This window comes from Rissa tridactyla, chromosome 9 (genome assembly GCF_028500815.1).
Source record: "Rissa tridactyla isolate bRisTri1 chromosome 9, bRisTri1.patW.cur.20221130, whole genome shotgun sequence".
In the NCBI taxonomy this organism is placed as follows: Eukaryota; Metazoa; Chordata; class Aves; order Charadriiformes; family Laridae; genus Rissa; species Rissa tridactyla.
The window spans coordinates 44347164-44372959 of record NC_071474.1 but is presented as its reverse complement, the minus strand read 5'-3'; the positions used below and the strand labels follow the sequence as shown (position 1 = coordinate 44372959).

The 25796-nt window shown below is 47.3% G+C and overlaps 1 protein-coding gene across 6 annotated transcripts in view; it reads right to left on the bottom strand.

Annotated features, from left to right (window-relative positions):
- Nucleotides 1-351: 351 nt before the first annotated feature.
- The window catches only part of HEPH (hephaestin), a 31749-nt gene continuing 6304 nt past the window's right edge, over nucleotides 352-25796 (bottom strand). For 4 of the 6 annotated variants that reach the window (XM_054214190.1, XM_054214188.1, XM_054214189.1 and 1 more), the window contains 18 exons: nucleotides 24942-25154; nucleotides 24225-24404; nucleotides 23666-23920; nucleotides 22905-23073; nucleotides 21544-21683; nucleotides 19897-20028; nucleotides 19096-19307; nucleotides 17126-17276; nucleotides 16607-16819; nucleotides 15593-15803; nucleotides 15179-15318; nucleotides 14134-14265; nucleotides 12852-12958; nucleotides 11859-12084; nucleotides 10279-10418; nucleotides 9727-9889; nucleotides 8387-8419; nucleotides 352-6787 (listed from right to left, as the gene is read on the bottom strand). In XM_054214190.1, the coding sequence (XP_054070165.1) occupies nucleotides 6543-6787; nucleotides 8387-8419; nucleotides 9727-9889; nucleotides 10279-10418; nucleotides 11859-12084; nucleotides 12852-12958; nucleotides 14134-14265; nucleotides 15179-15318; nucleotides 15593-15803; nucleotides 16607-16819; nucleotides 17126-17276; nucleotides 19096-19307; nucleotides 19897-20028; nucleotides 21544-21683; nucleotides 22905-23073; nucleotides 23666-23920; nucleotides 24225-24404; nucleotides 24942-25154 (3062 nt within the window). In that variant the 3' untranslated portion in view covers nucleotides 352-6542. The remainder of the gene's footprint in view (nucleotides 6788-8386; nucleotides 8420-9726; nucleotides 9890-10278; nucleotides 10419-11858; nucleotides 12085-12851; nucleotides 12959-14133; nucleotides 14266-15178; nucleotides 15319-15592; nucleotides 15804-16606; nucleotides 16820-17125; nucleotides 17277-19095; nucleotides 19308-19896; nucleotides 20029-21543; nucleotides 21684-22904; nucleotides 23074-23665; nucleotides 23921-24224; nucleotides 24405-24941; nucleotides 25155-25796) is intronic. The other 2 variants (XM_054214192.1, XM_054214193.1) reach the window with 2 other exon arrangements.

Sequence of the window (25796 nt, the reverse complement as noted above, 5' to 3'; positions counted from 1 at the left end):
CACAGGGAAGGGGCAGCCGTCGCACTCAGGGGACAACTTCGCTTCACGAGGTTCCTTGTCACTTCCCAGCAAGCTGCCGTGGCTTTGTGCCGATGGCTGCAGAAAGGAACAAACTCAAAATCAAGTCGCTGTAGGGTCTAGTCCCACCCTAACCAGTTTTCTACCTCTCTGACCTTGAGCAAGCCAGCTATTTGTTCCTTAAACAATTTTCAGGTATGAAAACAGACAACAGTATTTCTCCTTCTCGTTTAGTTAGACGGCTAACATTTTTAATAATAGATATCCTTACTCTTTAAGTTTCAGACAACAGGAGGGAATGGGTAAATCTCCTGAAATACAAAAAGGTAAGAGACAGTAGGAAAAACTTGTGTCAAGACTTTATTGATATCTATTTTGTTAAGGTTTCAGTCGTACCTTGTAAAAAACAAATGAAACAGTCCAGTACCATCAAAACGTCTGTGTAAACTGAAGGGATAATTTCTGTTTTCCATTGTGAACACCTTTTGAAAGAGTACTCAGAGTTTTGACATAAATCTCCCCCAGGTTTTTAGAAATCAGAGCTGGAACGCCTGTTTCAGTTTTATTGAACCAAAACCTTTCAGTCAGGAAATGTGCGTTGGTGTGTGTTGTGTGTGTGTGTATAACGGTCCTGCCTGCTCAGCTTTACACAGAGCTGGACGGGGAAGAGCAGGGCAAGGCCTTCGTGCAGGCCAGGAGATCCCACCAGCCACGGGGCTGGCAGAGGACGATGAAGACTCTCCTGTGTGGCTACACAACCATTTTAATAGGATATTGTACATTGGGCCAGTACAAAAACGTCAATGTGTCCATAAGCATCCACACACAGATTTACAGACGTGATGTTGAACATCTAGGCCAAAGCACAGATTAAATGAAACATTCTTCTCTCCCCGCGAAGAATGATTTCTTTTTGCACTGACAAAAAGCAGCAGAAAGGAAGCTTTCTGGGGCGACATGCCAGTTGTAACCTACTGAATTGCGTAGTCACAAAGTATTGATGAAAGAAGGTTGAAGAATGCTCCAGCTCAATGCACCACTAATGAGTTCCGCTAGACGAGCCAGAGCACGGCAGCGCTTTCAGTTAAGTGTGATCCAGCTAACAAGGCACCTGTTTTAAAACCCATGCTGCTGTTACACTTTGGGGTGGGTTTTTTTGATGCTTAACAAATTGAGAGTCTGTAAATTGGACTAGTCATTAGCCCTAGGCCCAGTTTTGCTCAACACGTTGGATTTCCGTGGGCTTTTCAAAACCTAGCCGTAAATCACTAAGCCCGCTGTCTCCCAACCGCGGCGACAGCAGAGATCTGTAAAATCACTGATGGGTAAACACCAAACCTGGAGTGACTGAAGCTATAAGAGCACACACCAGTGGACTCTTAGGGCATGTTGTGTTTGACGTAGGACCTTTCTGTATTTCACACTGACAAGTGGAGAAGGAACCTCCCTACGATGCCCTGAACCTCCTTCCTGTGGCACGGCAACTGCTGTTTTGGATGCAGCCTCTGGCAAAAGGAGCCCACGGGCCGGCAGGGATGCACTGTGCTCTCCTAGCATCCTGAGATTTGTCTTCTGCTTGTTTCTCACAAAGCGAGTCATCCTGACCAAAAGCAGACGGCTGGCTCTTTGCTTACCTGTAAAGTCAAAGCTTCCATTTGAAGAAAATAACCCCTAAATCTGAAAAAATAAGGATCTGATAGGAAGGTCCTAGAGGCACGGTTTTCTGTAAGATCCTTACAGCGACAGATTCCAAAACTTCTCACTACATCAGCATCCTTCTGCACACAAAGATAACACGTAATTTCTTTGTTATTCTTGATGATACTGAGTAACAGAGAACTTTTCTCTCCTGCACCCATCAGGCACGCTGCCAGCAGCATCGCACCTATTTAACTGTCCCTTACGCAGCAGGATCTTTGCCCGTACCTTCCCCCAATAGACTGAATCACTCCCTTACTCTTCTTCTAGGGCTCACTACTGGGGATAGGTGACTATTTTATCTCTTCATCCTTCCTGCGGTTTAAGAATGCAGAATGAAACCTGTCTCTCAAGAACACCAAAGGATCTGAGGTTTCTCAAGACCACCTGCTGAGTAATAGATTTACTTTCCCCCAAATAGGAGCAAATTAACAAACCAATTGATTTCCAAACCAGGCTGTCTTTGCATTCTAACACCATAAATGCTAATTTCCAGTAATAGCTGTTTCATCAACCACATGCCCAGTCCTGCTGTTCTCACATCGCCAGACTAGTCTGTGACTAAATTCATCAATTGTTTCTGAGACTAGTGCTTTGGCAAGCTTGGTACCTTGTGTACGCATATGGCCTTGCTCCTATATTCCATGTAGGAATAAGCTGGAGGCCAGATTTTACTTGTACTCAGATCCATCCTCTGGTTGTGATCTTGCAGATCACTTTATTTTGGCAGCCATCGTGCTTGAATTCCTTTCCCCAGGCAGTATATCGGCACATAGCTCCAGACTTACAATCACTCCTGTAATTCGCTGTGCCAACAAAATTATAACCACTGTAAACAGCCCACATGGTGATTATATATTACAAAGCAAGCTTGCATGTTAAGCCACACGTTTAATTCAGAACCAAAGACTACATTATACCTGAAAGACATTCAAATCCTTTTGCTGACAATTCGCAGTGTTAGTCTTTTTTATGGCGTGCTTCACGTTAATTTGAGATTAACTTTTGGGGTTTGAGGGGGAGGGGAAAAAAAAAACATACCAAAACACACCTCAAGACAGCATTTTATATGCACATCCAAAAGGCACCCTGCTTTTGACTCACGCATCTCTCAGATCCATAGAACGCGTGGGAGTATAAAGGAATGCCAGCTTATCACCGGCCTGGCACTGACACGGAGTAAGGACACAATGCCTACCTGCTAAACTGATGTAAGTGGTGGTCGTGCCCGTTACTGAGCAAGGTGACAGCACTAACAAAGGAATTTTCATCTCAGCCCTGCTGCAAACATCCATCTGCTGCCACATAAACGAGTAACTCAGCTTTGCAGTCCCCTAAGACAGCCTGGAAGAGCATGGGTAACTTTAAACAGGTGAGTGATCAGCTAGGTAAAACTTCTGAAAAGTTCTATCACATCTAGTTGGGGCCCAGGAAGGGTAATATTAGAACTGCAGACAAAAAAAACCCACTACCTGAAGTGAATACAATAGGAAATATTAGCTGCTTCTTATGTTTATCCCATATAAAAACCTGAGAGAGTAGTTCTTCCATGAAGATAAACCTGTTCTGGACTCTTACTAGCAGCATGAATTGAAGTGGGGTGGGGTATTTTTGTGGTTGGTCCTTTTGTTGTTGTTGGTTGGTTTGGCTTTTTTTTTTTTTAAGGATTTAAAATATAGCATATTTTTAAATGCAGTATTTACTTATCTAAAAGCATGTATACATGTATTTCCACCCTTCTGTCCCCGTGAGCTGAGTCACGCTAATGAATCACGTGAGCACTTCTAATCCTTTTCAGTGTGTGTTATTGTGAACTATTTATCTGGAACCACTACAGAAGAGGGTTTTACCTTGAGCTGGTTTATTTTGCACTGGCAGAAAAGCAGCAGGAGCACTCGCTTCATCTACTGCCTCAGCTCAGCATGGACCTGTTGCCATCCCAGTGTCTCCCTGTGGAGCAGCAGCAGCAGCGAGGCCCTGATCCTGCCCCCCTTGCTGTCTTCTGGAGAAGGCGACTCCTCGGTAGCGAAAAATCGCATCAGGGATAAGCACAAACAAGATGCTGTAGGATGCTCAGACAGAAGGCTTGCTGCCAGAGCAAACACACAGTTGTTCACCGGCTCCAGCTCAGCAACACCAGAACTGTGAAACATCTCTCCTCCTCCTCCTCCTCCCCAGCCCACCGACTGGGAGAGCCAACTTCTGATTAGCGGCAGTTCTGAAGCTGCTGATAAACCGTTCTTCCTCACAGCTTGTTGCAACAGAAAGTTTTAACAAAGCGATCTGTTTTGTCCAAAGCTTTCCCTTGAGTTTTCTCGGTCTGGGGTGGAATTGCTTATCAGAGGACACAGCCCTCTCCAAAACAGCCACTCAGCTGAGGCCTCTGAAGCGCGGGCTCAAGAGCATCCTAACTACCAACGCTGGAGAAGACACCTCTGCCGCCGATGCTCCACTTGGCCCAAAAAACATGAAGTTGGAGGAATTTCGGCAGCCTGCTGTGTAAGGAATGCGTGCAAATCTGGAGACCCAGCTCCAGTCCCTGTGCTGCTCTGCTTCGGAGCCAGCGCTGAAACCCAAGTCCGCTGTCGTCCAGCTCAGTGCCCTGGCTACCGGCTGAAGAACTGAAGAAAGGGAGACTTCCCTTTCTGCTTTCTCAAATACAGTAAATACATTTCAAGAACTCCTTTGTCTCAGAGTGGGCTGAGAACATTTTTTGATCTACTTTTTCCATAAGCCAAGGCGGGGGAATAATTAAGGTTTCCTGCTTGGTTCTTACTTCTGATGACATAGCTTCTAAAAATTCATCCAGAACTGGTGGTCTTGTAAACCTCTGGTTTGCAACAGCAGCTGAACCGGGGTTGCCAACCAGCAAAAAATACCCACGTTCAGAGCATTCAACAGCCCTCCAGCTCCTCACCAGGCTTAATGAAGTGTAATGAAAGGAAATTAATGAGCATTGTCCCCATTGCCAAAGGAAAGGGCAGCTGGAAATATGCAGGGACCCAATATGAATTGAGCATGATTAAGTATGTTATAACTATTGTTCTCAATAAAATGGTGCTGTTATACCTAAATAGCCTACAGCAGTCCCTTGTCATTACAGCCATTTAGCTGGCTCTGCTTTAATTGCCTCTGAAAGCCACCCAGAAAGGATTTCTTTTATGCCCTTTCCAATTTCAAACCAGGGACAGAAATATGTAAGCACTAACCTGCATCCATTTAGGTAACCGGGTCTCTGTGGGTGAGCCAGGAAGATAGATATTTTATAGGGAACCGCTTGGTACTTGACACACAGGGCGACGTGACCGTGATGTGTGTGTGGGCACGGCTGCCGCTGGAGGATGGCTGCCACAGCCTGCCAGGTGGGCTACCAGGCTCTGGGGTTAGTCACGGGCTACACCACCCACCCCCACAGTCTGGCTCCTGGCAGGCAGCTGTAGTGAGAAAGCAGGCACCAGGAGGTGTCCGACCCCAGTGCAAAGGCGCAGCCAGGGCCAGAGAGGAGACACCGTGTCCCCATCCCCTCCTGGCGCCACGCAGGCTCCCCCCAGCACCCAGCGCCTCTCCCCATGGACAGTGTCGTTAGGCACAGAGGGTTCAGTAGACAGCAACGCTCCAGGAGCATTTATGTATCAGGCCAGGCCTTTCCACCTCTAACGTCTGTGATTCTGTGCTGTCTAAAAGGCAAGGGTCCCCTTAGCGCAAGCCCTCGTTACAGCAAGCATTCCCTTATCTCTGGCCGCACTTCCTCAACACTGCGGCTCGTTTTCTCCACGCTGCTAAATTCCACCGGCACTTCAGCTTTCTCCTTCTTCACTGATGCCACATTTGCCTGGACAAAACTGCCGCTGCACCACGATGGGGGAAACGCTCCCTGACTTTTTCTGTCCCAAGGAGCTCACAGGGGACTGAGGGTTTGGCTTGGCTCCCAGCAGTAACACGGCAACAGGTCAGCTCTGGAGATAACTTCATTAAAATGTATTTGAAAGAAAGAGAGAGCAAACCACATCACAGAACATCACAGCATCCTGGACCCTGTTGCCCAAGGAGCTGCAGAGGGGCTGAGGGACAGCCCTTCCCACGGACAGACACGGAGAACTGGGAAGTCTCCAGGATGCTCAGCAGCACTTGGGAAAGCTTCTTCTCCCAGCACAAGACACAGGATGCCCGATTCAAAGCACATTGCCTGGGGTGCCGGGAGCAGAAGGACGTGTCACAGCAAGGCAGATGGTGAGGCACAGCTCCGGTCATGCTCCTTGTGGAGCTCTCTCAAACGCTGTGACATGTACTGCCCTGAATTTGCATCTGTCCAATTACTCATCAAAAACCCCAGCAATCCAAACCTAAATTAACATTTTTTCTTCTGTATTCTTACTTGATTCACAAAAATGAAAAGATCATCTCCCCCCTTCAGATTAATTAGTTTAAAGGCTCACAGTTTCTCGGGAGACAATGCCCAACTCAGCTCTGGCAACGGAGCATGACTGGAATCTGGCCTAAGCTAGTCTGCTGAGAAAGACCAAGTGGAGTTGTTCTGGAGAGAAGAAAATAGGGGAAGTGTCTCCTCTCTGTCTTGGGGAAGAGGAGTATTTCAGAAGGACCTTTTGCTCTTGTTAATTGTCTTCAGTCAGTTCAAAGGATCCTTGGATCTCTCCTGGATGGACTTTTTCTTTACAGAGTGCTGAGGAGGATATACGAAGAGGTCAGGGTTCCTACTTTTCACCTAAAAGTACAGTGTACAATTGAAATGATGGCCCAAAATCTCTGCTGTGGACAACAATCCTGCCTCTGCTCCAAGCACACAGCCTGAAGTTTGTACATGGCTTTTATAATCCCGAATTCTTCTTAGACATGAGTTTGAATCCGTCATCCAGGATGGACCTCCGATTGCGTCTTAACCTCTTTTGTCTCTCAAGATAGATGACCACTCCCAGAAGGAAGATGACGACCAGGAATAATATCATCCCTGCAACCGCTAGACCGATGAGTGTGGCTTCTATCTGCTCTTGAGCCAACTTAGCTCCAAAAAGCCTGATCCTCTCGGACTCGTCCTTATCCTCAGGTGACAACTCTGAGAGACACAAAAAAAGATAGTTCCCATGAGAGCCAGAAACACCACAACTGAATGGTTCCAAGAAATATAAAAAAAAAGGAGCAAAAGAAAGACCCAACACAATCAAAACAAGTCAAAGGAGAGCCGGTCACCGTCAGTGCAACTGACCCTCATCCCTGAGGTTACACAGAGAATGAATGCTCCTTTCCCTGATCCACTCCATCCCAGCACCTCACCGTGTTTCACAGCTATTCAGCCCAATCAGCTAACCATCGCTGTCCCCGCTCAGGGGGCCGGTGAGCTGAGTTTGTGTGGGGAGTCAGTGGCTGGGCACAAAAGAATGGAGATGAGAACGTGAGCCCAGGCTGGGGCTGCTGCGATTTCCCCAGCCTGCTCCAAGCTCCCCACGCACACGGCTGTTATCCCAACCACCACTTTTCAGAGTGCACTTGCGCAGTCATGCCAGCGGCAAGTCACTTAAGAGCCTGAGCTCTTTTACGCTTCCACTCAAAGGTAGCGGCAACCTTTTGAGAAAAGTGGCTATTTGCACAGGTAACAACTGTCGACGAAGGTTTTTGCCTGGTGAGCATACACAGGTTGATGCCTGAATATGGTATAAAAATAAGATTATTTAATGTTGGCACTACTGCTCTGACAGGTTTCCTACTCCTCTTCCTTAGACCCATTTGGAGTGAGTAAAACATTGTCGGGAACGAAAGGACTGAAATATCAGTAGAGAAAGACTGAAGAGTTGTAGGTAGATGGCTGTATTTTCAGCTGGGCTGAGCTGGCTCTGAAATCAGCTCAGCTGGATTTACTCCCAGCAGATGAAAAATGGAGTTATGGCGAAAGATGAAAAATTAGGGAAATAAATCACTACCATTAACTATTCAGCCTTCCAGAAAATTTTAAAGGGACCTTATCTACTACTCCCTGGTGCTGCACAACCAATTGTCTTCTCATATCTGTTCTTTAAAATACCTGAAAGACCCAGGGCATGTGCTCAGGCTCTTTTCTTGGGGGGAAAAACAGAGCAGAAGGCAGATGTGCTTGTGTGCATGCTGACTCGGTCCCTTCAGCTAGTAATGGTGAATATCAAAATTCCCTACACCACGCACGCAGCCATTAACAGTCCAAGAAGGGAGGACAACTAATCTAAGGCGCCCCCTGGGTTTTGATTAAAAGGGATAAGAAAAATCATCTCCTTTGCAACCACCCTCCTTTAAAACCCTTTGAATCTCTGCCAGTTTCTAAGCTTGCCCTCTCCTTTGGAGACGGGTCCATACGTTGCAAGCACAACAGGACACGAGGCCACTAAACTTTTTCACCTAACATGGTCAACAAGCCTAACAAGCCCAACTTCCTTATTTTTATCATCAGAGCACAGACATTTGGAGGACAGATAAACAAGCCAACCCGGAACCCTCCCTGTTATCCACCAGCGGCCAGGCCCCCGACTGACACGCTGCCGGGCCTGACAGAGGAGCGGCTGTAGGTGGTGTTCGTGCTCCTCCCTTCTCCTCCTGCAGATTTAAGTCTCGGTGCTGATCAGAGATCTCCCTCCCTCCTCTGCCTCACGCACACAGACGCTATTTAGGAACGCAACATAAACCATACCTGTACTGTAGTTTACGACTTGAAGCGCTGGCTCTGAAAGGAAACAAAAAAGCGGGTGAGAAAGCGTTGGGCTGAACAGATAAAGAGTCAAGTACACGGCACGTTTGGCAAGGATCAGATCCAGAAGCAGCATGGTTTTCCAGGGCTCGCAGGTTTTCTTTTCTCCCATCAGTGCTTTCCCTCTCCGTATCACACCAAGAGCAGTTTTGTATTACCTGCTTCAAAAGCAGACCCGCTCCTGCCACTGCACAACCCTTTTTGGCCTTCGAAAGAAGAGCAAAATCAAAGTCTCCGAGGGTGCGGTGGGCTGACCCCAGCTGGTAGGGTCACTTGCTCACCCCACAGTGGGATCGGGGATGGAATAGGAAGGGCGAAAGTGAGGAAAACCACACTTGTGGCTTGAGATAATGGTAATTTAATAAGTAAGGGGGGAAAAAAACCCCAACCAAAAATCCCAAGTGATGCAAAAAGCAATCACTTGCCACCAGCAGACTGACGCACAGCCTGTCCCTGAGCAACAGCCACTTTGGAAAGAACTCTCCCCTGTTTTTATTGCTGAACTTGATGTTACATGGCATGTCCCTTGGTCAGTTCAGGTCAGCTGTCCTGGCTGTGTCCCTCCCCTGCCTCTTGCACGCCCCAGCCTACTGAGTGAGAAACAGAAGACCTTGACATTCTGCAAGCACTGCTCACCCATAGCTAAAACATCGGTGTGTTATCAACTCTGTTTTGGTAATAAATCTAAAACACAGCCATATGGGCTGCTTATCCCTGGAGGTGTTCAAGGCCAGGCTGGATGAGGCTTGGAGCAGCCTGGTCTGGTGGGAGGTGTCCCTGCCCAGGGCAGGGGGGTGGAACTGGATGATCTTTAAGGTCCCTTCCAACCCAAACCATTCTATGACTCTATGAAGAAAATTAACTCCATCGCAGCCAAACCTAGCACAGAGTGTCACTCACCTTTGAGCACCTTCCAGTGTTTTCCTGGTGAAATGAGAAGCCTTAGCATGTGCATTTAGATTACAGGTAATATTCTTAGTAAGAATAATTACTAGTTGATGGCTGAACACTGATTCTCGGACACAAGCTAAAATAAAACTCATAACAACAACCTAGGCAATGTAGACCCCAGAAACCAATTTGTTATTAATTCCACCTGCAAGTATTACCATATTCAAACGGAACATCTTAAATTAATAGTACTTAACTAATTATCTGCTCAATTAACTGGCTGCTGATGGTATGGAAGAGTTGCAAGCGTGATGCAAACACTCAAAATTTAGCAGTGGTAGTAGAAAGTGCCGTTAGATGTTTGACAGTAAGAATCAGTGATAACTCCCTACCTGGTCTGGGCAAGACTGTGAAGAGTATCTCCATACCAGCATGAATATGATCAGACACGTGACAGTGAAGCAGCCACGTCCCAGGGTTCCCAACCAACATCTCCACCATTTCAAAAGTCCCAGGGAACAGATCCACAACATCTGCTCTGTAGCTTTTGCCATTCTGTCAAAGGGAAGGGAGGCTGTTAGCGTGCAGAGCTCTGTGCATCGTTTCAGAAAGAAAATTCTCATTACAGTGTCACTGGAGACCCTTTCAGTCCTACTAGTTTTTAAAAGCTCAAAAAAAAAAAAAAAGATTTCAAAGAGCAGCTCCAGGGCTGTAGCTGGGAAAGCCAAAACAATCTGGTAATGCCTAACCCTAAGAAGGGTTACTTAGACACATTGGCACAACACAGAGGCCCAGTGAGTCAGGTTTGGATGTGTAAAATCACCCCCCTTTCCTAGCGGGGTGAAGTTGCTGTGAAGTCATTCAAGAAGTTCGAGTCCACCAGAGTCAAGCAAAAGCAACATTGGTGGTCAGTCTCTGCTTTATCATCAGCAGGATATTCTTACCTTATATATGAAGGTCTCGGCATGAAAATGGACCGTGTGGACATCAATCTCCTGACCCATTCCCAGCAGGTACCAGTTCACCCACTCACCCTGGAACATGGTCAGCCCAGGCAAGTTCGCATAGAGCCTCCCATTGATGGCTGTGCAGTAAATAACATACAGAGAGAACAGAAGAGGCTGTTATTGAAACGGCAAAGATGCCGAACCATCGCAGAGGAAGAACATGCAGGGCAAGTTAGATGTTATAAAGCTCATACAGCAACCAGTGCATCAGCAGTTAGTGTCTTCCGTATGACTTCTCAGAAGTTTGGCAGTCTCTCTTCCAGCTCACTACTTTTCCTATCTGTTAACAGATAGGAAAAGTAAAGTGACTTGCATCCAAGGCCATGCTGTAGCTCAGCTCAAATAAACCTCAAGAACTACCTCTTGCTGAAAACCTGCAGTCAGCCAGCAGAGGCGGTTGTTTCTAGAAGTCAAGATGTGTAAAAACGGCCACCTTAGTCCAGTCATAAGGAAATACCTTTATATATCTATATACACATATATCTGAACAATCTATTTGCTGAACAATGAAAACAGGCAGACCCTGCCAACAGACAAGCCGGTCATTCTGTGTCTCGTGCTGGCTGTACACATTACATGCTGATCCCTTGTAAAATGGCAGGACTTCATTTCATAATTAGCACAGCCAGAAGGACTATTGCTTTGCAGGAAAGGGACCAAAACAGTGAGCGAACTGAATGCTCAGATGACAATGGAGGGAATGAAACGGAAAGAGACATGATCTGAGGGCAGGAACACCGGTGTTTTACTCACAGGTCTGCCAGAGGCACTTTCTGTACCCCAAAACAAGCATCCAACTTCAGTGCGTTGCTTTTGCTAGCTATAATATTGGGTTAACAATTATAATAACGGACATGTGTATTTGGAGATTACTACTGTTTTAGTGCAGGTGATATAAGGAAAGACAGTACACATAACGCAACTCCTCACTATTCTTATCTCCACAACTGCCAAGGGACTTGTTTTGCTAAGAATACTTTAAATAGACCCATATATAATAGGGAGAAAAACTATCATAAATAACATGTTAATTTAAAAAATGTGTTCACCCTACTATGGTAGGAATCGCGTTTTGGTAATCAGCTAAAACAACTGAGCCATGTATTGCAGCCACATAGCTCAGTCAATTTGAAATCTAACATATTCGAATGGTGCCAAGACGAACAGAACAGAATTAGTCTGACAAGTTAATTTCACATTTGATTTTGTTTCCCGGCCCAAGTCACTCGACACATCAGAGATTAACTTCTCTGGCCCATATCTTTGCCTCCTGACAGGGACAGCCGTAACGGTTACCCTTCACTGTAGATCAAAGATGGGTGCCATAGATGTGCTGCAATATTGAGAACAACAGACAGTTTAATTCTGTTTGTGCCACTGACAGTGGAAAAGGATGAGGGCATTCACTAGGAGTCAGGCTCTTGGGTTCTGGGTGGCTGACCACTTACAGAGGTCGTAGGGTCAACCTCAACTTTGCGTAGATAGTAATGGGTGCTCAGGTGCTTAACAGGCATTACCATGCATTTTGTTGCTTTCCAAAAATTTGGCATCCAGCAGGTTCATCTCCTTGTGATTTCCCTTACTGTAATGTTCCACATTCTCCTCCAAGTACCAGGACTGATTTTCATCAAAAACCAGGAACAGCAGAGCAAACTCCCTTTTCACATCCTTCCTGGTCCCATCAGGCTGCAGGGCCCCTCTCCGGCAGATCTTCAGGGGTCCGATCAGCCCACTGTACACATCCTAATCAGAATGAAGGAGAAAAAAAAACCCTCTGAGGCAAGGATCTTCTCTGCCTCTCTTTTGTATGCAGTTCTTTGCCTTTCAGCAACCACATTTTCTGTTCCCTGCATGACCCCACTTAAAGCAAACGTGCTGCTGTGTAAGTACTCTCGTTGGTGAAAATTAGCTACCAAAGCACAAGAACAGAGACTATACGTGCTCTTATGAATGCAAATCCAAAAGCCATAAATATGAACAGTATCAAAATATTCTCCACTCTGTGGCTGCAAAAACAGCTGCAACTTGAGATAAAAAGGCAATGATCTCTGGGTTGAATGTGATGGTTTATTACAGGATCCTCCAGGTTGTTTCCCTGTGAAATCAGCGCTGTCACAACTGATCCTAGCAATGCTCAAGTCTTCCTGCTTTATCCATGGGGCCTAATTTTGGACAATTTCTGCCTTTCTCGATTAGCCCTATGGCTCTCTTTAATAGAAACCATGACTTAGTGGGAGATGTTCTCATATTCTGCAAATAACCGAAGGAAGGTCAGTGTCAAGAAGACAGTGGAATTGTTTTATGAAGGTTTGTGTTAGGAAAAAGCAAGGACAAACATCAGAACACACTTGGAGGATTTATTCTCCCAGGAGAATGCTGGATATGCCACCAGGTGGTTCTTCTACCTCTCAGCTGGGCCAACCTTTAAGTTGTACCCAGCTCATATTGTTTTCTAGAGGGGGTGAAAAATTGCTCTAACTGGGCTTTTCTGGTTCTAACTTCTATTTTACCTTTACTGGGTCCACCATGGAGTAGTAGATCCAAGGAACACAGGCTGAATCATTTGGCCCTGGACCAGATCTCTCAGGAACTTCCCACCGGTATGTCACAATGTCACCTGAGTGACAGAGAAGCACCATTAACATCAGTGTCATACACCCACTCACCAGCTTGCTGAGCATGCAAAGCTTCTTAAAAAAAAGAAAAGAGAGAAGATCCTGTCCCCCAAGTGCAAATTCAATTCTGATTTTGTTGGACATTGCATCTTCCTTCCCCAAACACTGAAAAGCCGGATGGAAGTTCCCCTCTCCCAAGCCAAGCAGAGGGGTCTCAGGATGCACACAGTACCTGGCATCAGCACAACTCTGTCTTATCTACTGCCTTTGAGACTGGACCTGACCAAGGAAATTCCACCTCTCTTCAGTACAGACGGAGCTTGAGAAGATCTTTCCTCTTTTTGAAGTGTATTTATGATGTTCATTCAAATTCCTTTTTAAAATTACTTACTTTGCATATTAGCAATACATTTGAGAAAGACAGATCCCAACTGAAAACCTGTTTCTTGCTTAGACAGCCGGCGTAAATCGAAGGGGACCAAAAAATATACAAATTGGCATCTGGACCATGAAACAAATGGGTGATTTCAGTCAGTGTCCTGGCAAGCAATTATGCATTTCTTCTATTTCATACTACTTTCATACTATCATGCACATCACAAAAAGTACAGGTCCCAAAGAACAGAGGCAGGCTTCCGCCATCATGGGCCATCAGCCCAGGGCTACCAGGGACTGACTGAGCTGTGAACCACCATCACCTTTCTCCAGACAAACCACACGTCTGGTAAGGCTGCACACAGAAAAGTTTCAGGAAGAAATTCTTTACGGTAAGGGTGGTGAGGCACTGGAACAGGTTGCCCAGGGAAGTTGTCAATGCCTGGAGGGGTTCAAGGCCAGGCTGGATGAGGCTTTGAGCAACCTGGTCTGGTGGGAGGTGTCCCTGCCCAGGGCGGGGGGTTGGAACTGGATGATCTTTAAGGTCCCTTCCAACCCAAACCATTCTGTGATTCTGTTATCCTAGTAGTCGGAGCAGGCTATGAACTCCCAGGGCCGCCATTCCCTGGTGATATCACTAGAACTGCAGTGTGAACCTGAAAGACCAGTTATTGTTCAGTTCCAGTTCTCTACCATAAGAAAATAAGTATATCTAAGCCTCCTTAAGGAAACCGGTCCAGCTATAGGCTAAAGTTAGATTCATAAGCCCATACAGGAATACACCTGGAGAGCAGTGACTTACCAGGGTTTGCTACTTGCGGCTGCCCTGTCTCCCTTTCCAGCACCCCGTGTGCATGAACGGAGTAGGGTCGTGTGGCGTTGTTCTTAAACACGATGTTGAGAATATCTCCCACTTCCGCCCACAGAAAAGGACCTTGAGGTAGGAAGAATGTACTCTGAGACTAGCAAAAACTGTCAACGTAGCTCCTGAGATATTCCCACCCCTCTCTCATCATCATCTCCCCAGAGATATTCCCTTATAATATTTATGATGTTCGTTCCCCTGCCTCTTCTCTACCTTATCTCTACCTCCCAAAGAGAGAATTGGGGGTCAGTCCCAGTAAGTCTTAAAAAAAACCAGACTGCGAGTTTGACAATGAGAGAAATGAAGGTTGTTACGTGTTTTAACTGTGCCTCGTACAACTAAGGCTTGATTTCTGAATACTGCTATGCTAAGTTTCACAATGCCTTGATCATGTCTTGCTGCTGGTTTCAAAAAAATGTGGTAATATTCAGTTTGGCCTGCCAGTGTGACAAATCAGAGCTGCAACCAACTCTGAATGGCATATACTGCCTCAGCCTTGCTGCTCTGGCACCACTTATAGTCCTGGGTTCATAACACAGAGCTGTGTCTCCACAGACTTCCATCGGCCATTGTAATGCGCTTCCCTACTTCCCAAGGTCTGTCTGCTTTTGCCCCAAAAGCATTTCCCTCACAGCTACAGATTTTCACCTACCTCTTTCAGACTGCTCTCTAGAAGTCAGTCTAGAATATCTGTTCTATAGTCAGAGAAACGCAAGTGAGAAAAATGAGACACAAGTTGACGCAAAGGCAGGCAGGAGAACCCAGTCTTCTCTACTGCAACCTGCATTCAGGACCCTCTTTACTGCTGTCTCCAAAGCTGGCAGACCTGGCTGGGAGACAGTCTGAATTTCTCCTCACTTGCGTACACAGGAGATGCCTAAATATCTAGGAGGCCTTCAGATTACAGTCCTTATCCACCAAAGTTCTAGAGTCCAAGTCCCATCACTGTATGAGTAAGTGTACCCTCCGCACGTATCCTTACCTAATATCCCTAGGTGTTCATCACCATTTATCCTGGCCTTGGGGGTCTGGAAAGTTCCATCGGTGTACTCCCTATAAACAGCTTTCTTGTACCTGGAACCGAGCAGTCCATTCTCGTTGCTCAAAAATACATCGGCGTAGCTGAGGAATGCAGAATGAGTGCTGAGATACCAAAAAGCTCACCGGGAATAAACAGCTAACTTGTGGCAGGGGGTTCAACAGTTGGATGGGTTTCCCAGAGACCTGCTTTGGCTGCAAAGGTGGGCACAGTGACGTGGGGGGCTGCAGCTCCCATCAGCAGCACCACCAGCAGTGGCATACGCACCCTGTTGCAAGATGGCCAAGATACCCAAGAGGCTTCACCAAGGTCTACTGAGAAACTTTGCCAAAGGCTTCCCCAGAAGAAGGGCTCTACCTCTCTGCAGAATGGCTGTGCCGTTCCCTCTCCCAGCTCCGGTCAGGCGCGTAGTCCCACACCACCTCCTCTGCCACGATGTAGTATGTCCGCACCCCTTTGTACTGCGCGGCAGGAACAGGATCCCTTTTTCCGCACTTGGAAACGGAGTAGCGTTCCCTCATCCCAGCCTGGTAATGATTGCTCGTCTGGCAGTATATCTCAAAAATCCCTGAGGGAGGCAGCGCAAACAAGGAAATCAGCTACTTTTAAAGGTCCCAGGAAACAGCTGCTTCCCATGCAGAGCTTGTGACGTGCTTGACATTGGTATGTGTGTATCTGGGTGTTTGTTTAGGGAGCTTGGTTGCCATAGGCCGAGATTAAAAGAGGTTGTTAGAGAAACCCAGCAGGAATGTCACAACAAAGTCCTACATAAAAATCATCTCAGGAGGCTTTCTTACACAATAACCAGCTTATCAGAAACGAATAAAGCGACATAGCTGTGCTACGACTGCTGAGAGGCTGGTTAAGTAAAAGATCTAGCCTGTGAATGCCAGAGGGGAGGAGACAACTGGCAGCTGAGGCCGTCACATTGTATGAATGAGACACAGTATTGTGTGTCTGTCCCGCAAATGGGGAAGACTGGGGTCTGTCACAAACGTGAAACTCCACAAGCCATGGACAGGGGAGTTAAGGTCCGGCAACTCTCTGCTATTTTATTCTGACCAACGTGTTTGCATGTTTCTGTGGGCCACAGGCAGCAATGCCCATCGGGGCTGTTACTACAAATATTTAATAGGAAGTGGCAGCCTAGAGAATCAGTCTGGGACAACACGGGACAAGATCCTGGATCTCTTGTTCTTCCCCAGAATCAGATGCAAAGGCAGGAGCTGTGGCCTCAAAAATGGGACCGAACAGGATCTAAAGCACAGCTCCCCCTGGAAGAGTTTACACTGTGCTAAAGAATCAGCCACAGGACAAAATACAACACCAGGAGACTTTTCCCGCTGCTAAGTTAGATGTGCAGGCACTTACCCTCGTTATCGGGTTGCATGAAAGCAGTAGCAAATGTGTGGGGGAACAGATTGGCTGAATCTCTCCGCATCCCGTTTATCTGCACGGTGTTCCCTTGAAACACAGCTCCATGCACATCTGCTTCACTGCCTAAGCCCAGAAGGTGCCAGGACACATTGTCTCCTTCACACACATTCAGCCCAGGCAAGTTACCAAACATAAGTCCATTGATGGCTGCAAAGGAGAAAACAATCAGCTCTCTGCGGGTAGGTACCAGCTAAGAGATTCATTTTGCACATACACTTTGACAGGGCAGGCCTGCCAGCAGAAGTGCAATTTGCTTTAATTCACCTACAAATATGCCCAGGACACACTTCCCAAGAGGGAGCCGTGCTTCTTGTCCCATGTCCCACCCGCTCGCTTGATGTCAGGCCAACACAACACAGCTACTCCAGCCTCCCAGCTCCGTCTTTCGTCGAACACCACCCCCGTGTTTTGCAGGTTCATTGCCGCCGCCTGCGGAACAGCATCAGGCCATACCATGCATCCTGTTGGATTCCTCGAAGCCTTCATCCTTATTCACAGAAGTCTCTTCCGTTCTCAAGTAGTACTTTATGTTTGCATTTAAATACCAGCTGAGGTTCTCATCAAACACGCTGAAGAGAAGGTAAAACTCTTTGTCGATCCCTTTCTAAGATATAACCATAATGATGGCTGTTAATTTTCAAAAAGCACCAATTAACTATCCTTACAGTTAAAGCTGTTTTGCCTGACTCATGTTCCCTTTTAACTCAAAAACTTGGCTCACTGAAGGCCAGGGCTCTGTTCCTTTACTCATGTTGAATGTTCCTCTTTTATTCCACGAGAGGCACCACTTGTGTTTTTTCCATGATATTCCACACAAGGGATCAAAATCCAGCCAAGGCTATGAAGTCATTGCCTCCTTCCCCCACCACCCTTACATTCAGGTGTAGGTTTCACCACCTGTCCAAATCAGACCTGAGATCGGAGCCCAGCCCTCAATGGTGATGATGACTATGCTCCACTCCTCCTTTCTCCTACCACAGGCTTGGATTGGGGATTTATTTTTTTTTTTTTATTACCCTAAATCCTTGAAAGTGTTCGTTCTCCTAAGAAATGCATTCCCAAGCACGGTGTGCTTCCCCCTTAAAAGGGCATCCCCAGTGTTGTCCAGATTCTCATTTTGCTGTCGGCTTCCTCAGCGGTACCCAAGAAGATGCCCTGCAGAGAGGGCTACACGATTCCCAGTCTGCGGCACAGGGGTGCAGGAAGACCGGCCGTGCACCGGTTAAGGATTAAGGATTGATTAAAGGGTTGCCTAAGATTGTGGAGCCAGAATTGCTGCCCCAAGTGATTTTTCCCTGTCCTACCTTTCCAAACAAGTCTGTCTCTGTTTTGTTTACACTCTTTCAACACCTGCAAATGTTTTATCATGATCACAGCTCCTTCATGATCCTCTGCTCAGAAGATTCACATTTCCACCCTGTGTAAACAGACCGACCTCTCCTCCACTCCCAATTTAGCCACATCTTGCCACCACGGAAAGCAGAGAGAAAGCAAACCCCTCTAGGGAGACTCTCGTGGCAGCTGTTTTCAGGCTTGTCAGCCCGTGCCTGATCTGCACCGCAAGGTAGGCAAGGATGGCAGTAGGCTGTTTTTCTCACAATAAGGCTCTGCTAACCTGTCTTGCATTTCCCCAGTATATTAATTTACTGCCGTGACTAGACTCTCCCCGAGTGAAATTCCAAGAGGAAGTTCTGGTCGCCCTTCAGATTTCACTTCTCTTTCATCAAAAGCATAAAGACTGACACGGATTTTCACAGGCTTTTTTGTAGCCAGCTCTGCTTGAAAATTAACTGATCTTGCAGAAGAAATGAAGGTCACCCAAACCTCAAAGCATTGTATCACTCAAGCAAACCACCTATAAGTGAAAATGTCTTTTCAATGTTTCCGAGACTGCAATGAATATTCCACGTGCCTCTGAAAGCAGCCTGCTACGCAAGTCTCAGGACAAACCTATCGAGTCACGTCCAAGGTACAGCTGTTCAGACAAGTGTATCTGAATATTAAAGCAGTGCCCAGAAGCCATTTCAAGGGCAGCCCTTGGGAACCCTGAACACTGGTAATTCCTATGTGGGACCCACACACCAGCTGTCCCGATGTCAGCCTGCCTCATGGCTTTGATTCAATTCTCCTGAACTCGCACTGTTGTGCGACTACATTTATTTTCATAGAATGGTTCGAGCTGGAAGGGACCTTAAAAATCATCTAGTTCCAAACTCCTGCCATGGGCAGGGACACCTCCCACCAGACCAGGTTGCTCCAAGCCCCGTCCAGCCTGGCCTTGAACACCTCCAGGGATGGGGCATCCAAATCCCAATTGAAAAAAAATCCAATTTTTTTCATTATGTTCCTTAATGTTTTGCTGATGCTTCCTTTCTCTACAAGGAAACAACCTGGTAAGCACGTGGTAGGAAATCCCCTTTTACCTGTTTGTTGTTGTCATCCAAAGTGCCCGGCTTGCAGATGACCAGAGGTCCAACTAATCCCGAACTAGGGTCTTTGACGGGATTCGCAGCCGAGCTGTACATCCAGGTCAGGCAGGGAGGGTCGCTGGATGTGGGCCCAACGTGCTTCGGCACGGTCCAGCGGTACGTAAAGTTGTGCAGTGGCACAACAGAAACCCCATTCTGGAACAGACCTTTAAAACAGATATTGGCACAGTTATTCCCAAGGTCCCTGTACAAGCTCGGTTACATCTTCTCACCAGCTACATTCACACTGGGCTTCACTGCATTCATGTCACTAATACGCAGCATCTCTGAGATGTCATGTGGGTGTATTTACAAGGAACACAAGGAGCTGCTCTCAGTACCGTTAAATTCTCCTAAAATCCCACTGGTGCCATGGCAGAGATGGACACGGTGATGGGAAATAAAGCAGAGATAATTGAAAGCATGTGGTTATCTAGGCTGGAGCGTACTGGGAACACTCCTCTGCTCACGGTGTCTCAAACAGCTAGAGGTGGTCTGAGCTTTGGTTTACAATTTTCATCTGAAAAACAGCCCCTGTGGAACTGTACATCCTCTGGTACCCTCCCTGGGCACCAGTTCAGTGGAAAGTCTTTAAGTGAGGCCTCAGACAAGCTTGGAGGACCAGGCTGGCTTCCACCCAGTAGGACATTCAGTCTTTCCTGGCTGCAGAAACTCCTCAGCACAGAGGAGGTATGGGCTGTGGAGTTCCACCACCAGCGTTAGCACCAAATCACTCGAGAAAAGGGAGCCACAAACCATCATGGTACCGCATCCCTTCCCACGCCTTCCCATAGGACACTCCGTGAGGCTGGATGCTGAAAGGCCAGGAGGCTTTGTTAATGAATGTCACCAGGATGGTGTCTCCAACTTCAGCTTTGATCACTGGACCTACACAAATAGCAGAGAGAACGTCAGCAATGGAGCAATTCCCCAGGTGACCAAGCAAACCAAAGAAGCCAGGGCCACCTTTCACCCAGGCTGAAGGGAGCAGAAGATGAAGAAGGGTGGATGACCCAACATGTCAGCACCACCTAAGGCCATTTGGCCCTGAAAGCAGGAGCAGGGGGCTGACAAGAACTATCTGAAAGAATTTTGGGTCTGCAGAGAAGAGGTTTCAGGCCTTCACAGACAGAGTAACAAAATGGCCAAGTGTGCTGAAATGCCCTCAGGAAAGGCCCACGTCTCTTGCTCATCTACATATGGCCCCCTCTGCCTTCTAAGATGGGTGCCTTGGGCCTGACGCCTGGTGTGTAGAGAGAAGTGCAAGGTGCACTCTCTGTGAGCCACAGCCCCAGCCAGATAGACCGAAACCATGAGTCTTTAATACGGCTATCGGCTCCCACCAGCCTGCAGACCCCTGGGTCCACAGACCACTCCTGCCAGCCACAGGAGGGCACGAGGAAAACCAGGCTCCTGCCCAGCAGAGACCCAGCCTCGATGTGCACATCTCCATGTGCCTCCACATGCTCAGGTCCCCCAGCAGATACCACTTGTTTATCTGATCAGGAATTTTCATCAATTAATCCTTCAGTGGTTTTAGTTTACCAGTAGAGAATACCTGTAATATCTTTCTACAGAGTCATAGATATCCGAGTTTTCCCTCAGTCACTTGTCTTTCTACAGCAATGTGGCTGTTGCTGGTCATGCCAACCCTTTTTTCCCCACCCCTGGTTTCCAAGGTCTAGCAAGACACTGTCAGCTCCTGACAGTTACGCTGCATCCCTCCCGTGTGTAACTCCACTATTTCACTTCTATTCAGCTGCTCTTTTGCCTCTCTTCACTAGTCTCTCCACTCCCAGCTCTGTATTTCACTCCACGTGCTCTTTCCTTCTCTGGCCCCTGCTGGGATTGCCGTCGCTGACTTCTGGTGTCATTAGCTCGTTAGTCACTGCTGATGCAGGAAATCGGACCACACCCACGTGCTTCTACCGTGTACTCTCAGCCTTCATTTGCCCCCGCAGACTCCTTATTTTCTTCTCTCGTGTTTCTTCGCCACCCTCACTGTTACTTGGCTGTAACAGAGAGAGCACCCACTTGAGAAAGGAAGCTTTCTGGGAGAAAGCAGGGTTTGTAGCACACCTTGAAGATGCTCAGTCAAAAACACAACCAGGGGCTATTTCCATGACCTGTTTAGCTCTAGTTACAGATACTATACTGTGACCCTCAGCCCTTACTACTAACCTGTGAGGCCTGCCCTGGCAGGAAAGTGATTCTGGCTATTCTACCATTCTACATCCTCAGTCTGTCCCCCTCGCTCTTGGATGTAACCGCTGTGAAACACCTCCTCTGTGCCGCTCCCAGCGCCACGAAACGAGAGGATGGTTACAGCCGGCTGGTACCCCCGACACCGGCATCATTCTCACCGGCACCGAAAGAGGATTTGTCTTGCTGGATGATTCCTACCGAGTATCCCAAGGTGTTTCTCTTCTTCTGATCGCGGCTTTTCCTCACGGAAGCTCTCATCAGTATATTCCACATACTTTGCCTTCCAATAGACTCCCCCAATTCGGTAGGGGCTACGCTTGAAAAACTGCTCAGCAGGGCTAAACGCAAAAAGCAAATATCAGGTCATTTCTATGAAAAAAAAAAAAATCAGTCCTGCTGTTCTCCTGCTCCCTCCCACGTCCCTCCGGCAATGCCGGCAGCATCTCCAAATCCAGCAGCCTTTCAGACAAGGACAGCATCTCTGGTTTGGAACAAGCACAGCTTGTCTCTGTGAGGCTTTTTTGTCCTACAGACTCGTGTAGGTTCAGGGAGCACGTCCAGCCACGCAGCCCCCTCCCAGCTGAAACAGCCAGGTTCGATGGCGCAGGTCTGAACAGCATCTCTATAAAGACGTGCAAGGGGGCAGTGAACAAAACTGCAGTGCAGTAAATGGAAAGGCAGTGCTAAAACACCGAGTTCTTCAGAAGCCAGGGGACAACTGCAATCTGAACTGATAAAAAAAAAAAAACCCAAGCACCAAACAACCACGCAACAGCTGTAAAGAGAGATTTATTTCCGCTGCCACCACCCTCTCCAAACACACAGACACACGTAACACGCCTTGCAGGAGAGGCAGCTTAGTTACAAGGCCAGCTCACAGGTCTAAGGAGATTTCAGTTCTAAGGTCTGCAAGAGAGTTGCTGCGTGGCTTTGGGTAAATCATTAACGGCCCCACATTTCTACTTCTCCATCTGAAAAGGGGCAAATCCTTTCCAACAGCTTCCCCGGGAAGGGAGTGGAGGGGGAGGAATGTCTTTGTTTCGGTTAGCTAAAGTCTGAACGGGAAACCACCCACCCACTGCTATCACAACGGCCTGACATATGGGATGGAAGACTGTCATCGAGGTCACCACATTTGATTTCCTAGAAATTACTCGCTGCAGCAAGGCTACGCTGAAGCACAGCTGCCGGCTAGCTCTGCCACCCTGTGTCTGCTGAAAGATGGGCTTTCTTAACAGTTCATCAAATACACAGGTCTGCTCCTAGGTCAGGCACAGCAAGCAGAAATGAAGCCTAGAGACAAATGTGGCAGCTCTACGTGAGCTGGGCCTCCTGGAGTCCGTGGGTAAGGCTATGAGCCTAGTATTGCTCTCGGTACGGTCTGGCTACAGCAGCCTGCATTTCCAGATGGAGCGATCTGCCTTTCCAGGAAATGTACTCCGCAGGAATTGCGGGCATGTATTTTGATAAGAAAGAAAATCCACGCTTTCCTTAGCAGCCTGCGCAACACAGACCAGAGCCCCCCAAACACTGCCCCAGCCCGTCAGCCTCTTGCTTACCCGCCTGCCTCAGTCAGCTGTCTCCCACTGCTTTGGTCAAGCCCTGAAGGTCCGTAGTCCCACTGCACTTCCTTTGCAGCTATGTAGTATTTCCGAACTCTCCCTTCCAGGGTGGATGCCGGAGCTTGCCGAGAACAGGGCCGGACTTCGTAGAGCGCCCCCATCCCAGCTGTCCAAGACATGGTGGAGGACACACATGCTTAACCCCTCTCAGCCAGTTTGACCAGGCAACGAACGCAGTCCCACCTTCCTACGACGAACCAGCCATTCCTCCTCTGTTGTCCCAAAAGGTACATGGCTGGGAGAAGGTGATCAGGTGGTTCCCACAGCAAGGAGTCTTTTGTGTTAGTGAACAGAGCTTCTTACCTTAGATATTGGATGGTATGGACGCATGGACAGAAAGCAAATAGAGCCTTCTGCTATCCTCAGACGTACCATGCAAGTGCCTCTTATAAGGACTAGAGCTCTTAAGGCACTGCCCCATCTTAGCTTTCAGCTGTACCAAACTAATTGTCTTCACCACTGACCAGTGTGAACATCAAACAGTGGTCTAAGTCATCCCCAGTAAGTCTGGCCCGCACGTTAATAATTAATCCACCCCAATTTATACAAGACAAGGAATCACTCCACTCATCTCGGGACATTTTTAGTGGGAATGGTACCCAAGGTACTGTCCCCTACCACACTGTACACGACAGGACCGCATTGGGAGAAAAAAGGGAGGCCACAGAGTGCAGGACATATTCCAAATTCTGCCTTACCTTGTATGTGATCATTGATCTGACAGCTCAGTAGCCATCTCCCAGGGTTACTGGGGATCATGTCTGCTGTAACAAAAGTGGCTGGGAAGAGGCTGGCCACATCTGTCCTATGGCCTCGAATATTGAGCGTTTCTCCGTGGAAGTAGGCTGTATGAACATCAATTTCATTGCCCATCCCAAAGAGGTGCCATGAAACGTAATCCCCAGCACACATCGTCATCTCAGGGAGGTTCCCAAACACATAACCATTAATAGCTGCAAAACCAAGCAAGTCAAAAATCAGAGATTAGAACAAGGGCCTTCAGAGTTCTGCCAGCAGGTCCCAGTACAGACATCTTTGGAGGATGGGCCTAACCAGAACTCATCCTCCTCTTCTTGCTCTGGAAAGCCCAGCTCCACAAGTGATTCCTAACGTGCAGTATATTCAAAATCTCCAAACAACTAACAGAGGGCTCACTCAAGCCAGAGATTAAATCAAAATAACACTTCAAGACAGCAGAGCACTGATAACCCTGGAGTGTCTGGGCAAAGTCTGTGGCTTCATAAAGGTGACACTGACCGTGCATTTTGTTGCTCTCCTGAAATTCCTCATCTTCTTTGTCTACGGAGCCTGGATCTGTGCAGAACGACGCTATGTTCTCATCCAGGTACCAGCTTAGGTTCTCATCCACCACACTGAACATCAGAAAGAAATCAATGTCCACATCCTGGCGTCTCTGAGAATTGCCAGTCAGTATTCCTAGGGTGAAAGAGAAGATGAGTGAAGACCCACCCAGGCAGAAAAGCAGACAGCAATCAAGGGATTAAAACACCAATAGAAGAGTAACTCTTATCACACAAATTAGAAACAGATGCTTCCCGCACCATCCTAGCACAGCTCATTGCAGAGTTCTAGGAAGCTCAGTCTTTTCTAACACATCTCTGCTAACGCGTTTCTCACTTCCAAACAGCTCTGCCACAGCATGGCCAAACTGTAACACCTTTGGTGTTCTTACTCCTGCTGAAATCGAGCAGTCCTCATCTTTTTAAATACACAAGCTAGGTCTCAGACAAGATTCCTGCTTTTAACATGGATTCAAACAGCTTGCTCAGATCAAGAGGCCTAGAAGCTCACCTGCCCAGCCACTAAGTGATAAAGACAATGTACTGACCAGAACCCATCTAGAACACAGGCACTGTCTTCTCCAGTCATGCTGCATTTTCCCATGAAGCTGCAAGTCACCACAAAATCTTCACAGTATGAAACAGGTAAAAAAAAAAACCTTGGATTTTTTACCTTTTTTGCATGTAAGTAATGGCCCAATTAATCCAGATGCAATATCCTTCGGTGCATCGATATGAGAGTGGTAGATCCAGGTCAAGCAGTTTGGGTCATCAGCCGTTGGGCTGTGATCTTCAGGGACAGTCCAAGTATAGGTGTAATTCCCTCCTGGGGAAACAGCATCATCTTTCTTCTGATCCTGGGGGGACATATCGGGATACAGGGATCCTAGAACAATTGAGCAATCACAACATCTATTCAAGAAGAGCAGAGATGTCCACACATGTAACCTTATCCTGAGCCGCTCTCACTCAGTAGAGCTGCACGTATATACTTGGGTAGCAGATTTCAAAGCAAGACTCGCCGTCCCAAGGCTGAAATAGTGTTTAATCATCGTTCTCTCAAAGAGAAACTGAGGCACAGAGCCATTGTAAGGCAACTTGCCCAGTAAACGGGTCAGCCCAAAGTCAGAAAGATGATTCCCATTCTGACTATTGCTACTTTGCCTTCAACTCTGCTACGTGCCACATTCAGCCTCTCTACGATCTCTAGGGTTGCTTCAAATAGCAATTCTTTGGTCTCACGCTTTGCCATTCTTGTGAACTCCCTGAAGCTCATGTCTCTTGTACTGTGGCACTTCAAATAATTAATATGGCTCTTTTCTTTCTGCACCACTCTCCCACTAGCAAGCTTTTGGAGGTTCTTCTAAAATCAAGAAGTCTGGGCTGTATACTGTAATGCCCAGGTCAGGAAACGACTCCCAGATCCCTAAACCTGCTAACCCAACATCAGGTGACTTCACTAATCACCAGGTGCAGTTGATTTCCAGCAAAATAGCTTTGGGCTAACCAAGTCTGTGGCTTTACAGAC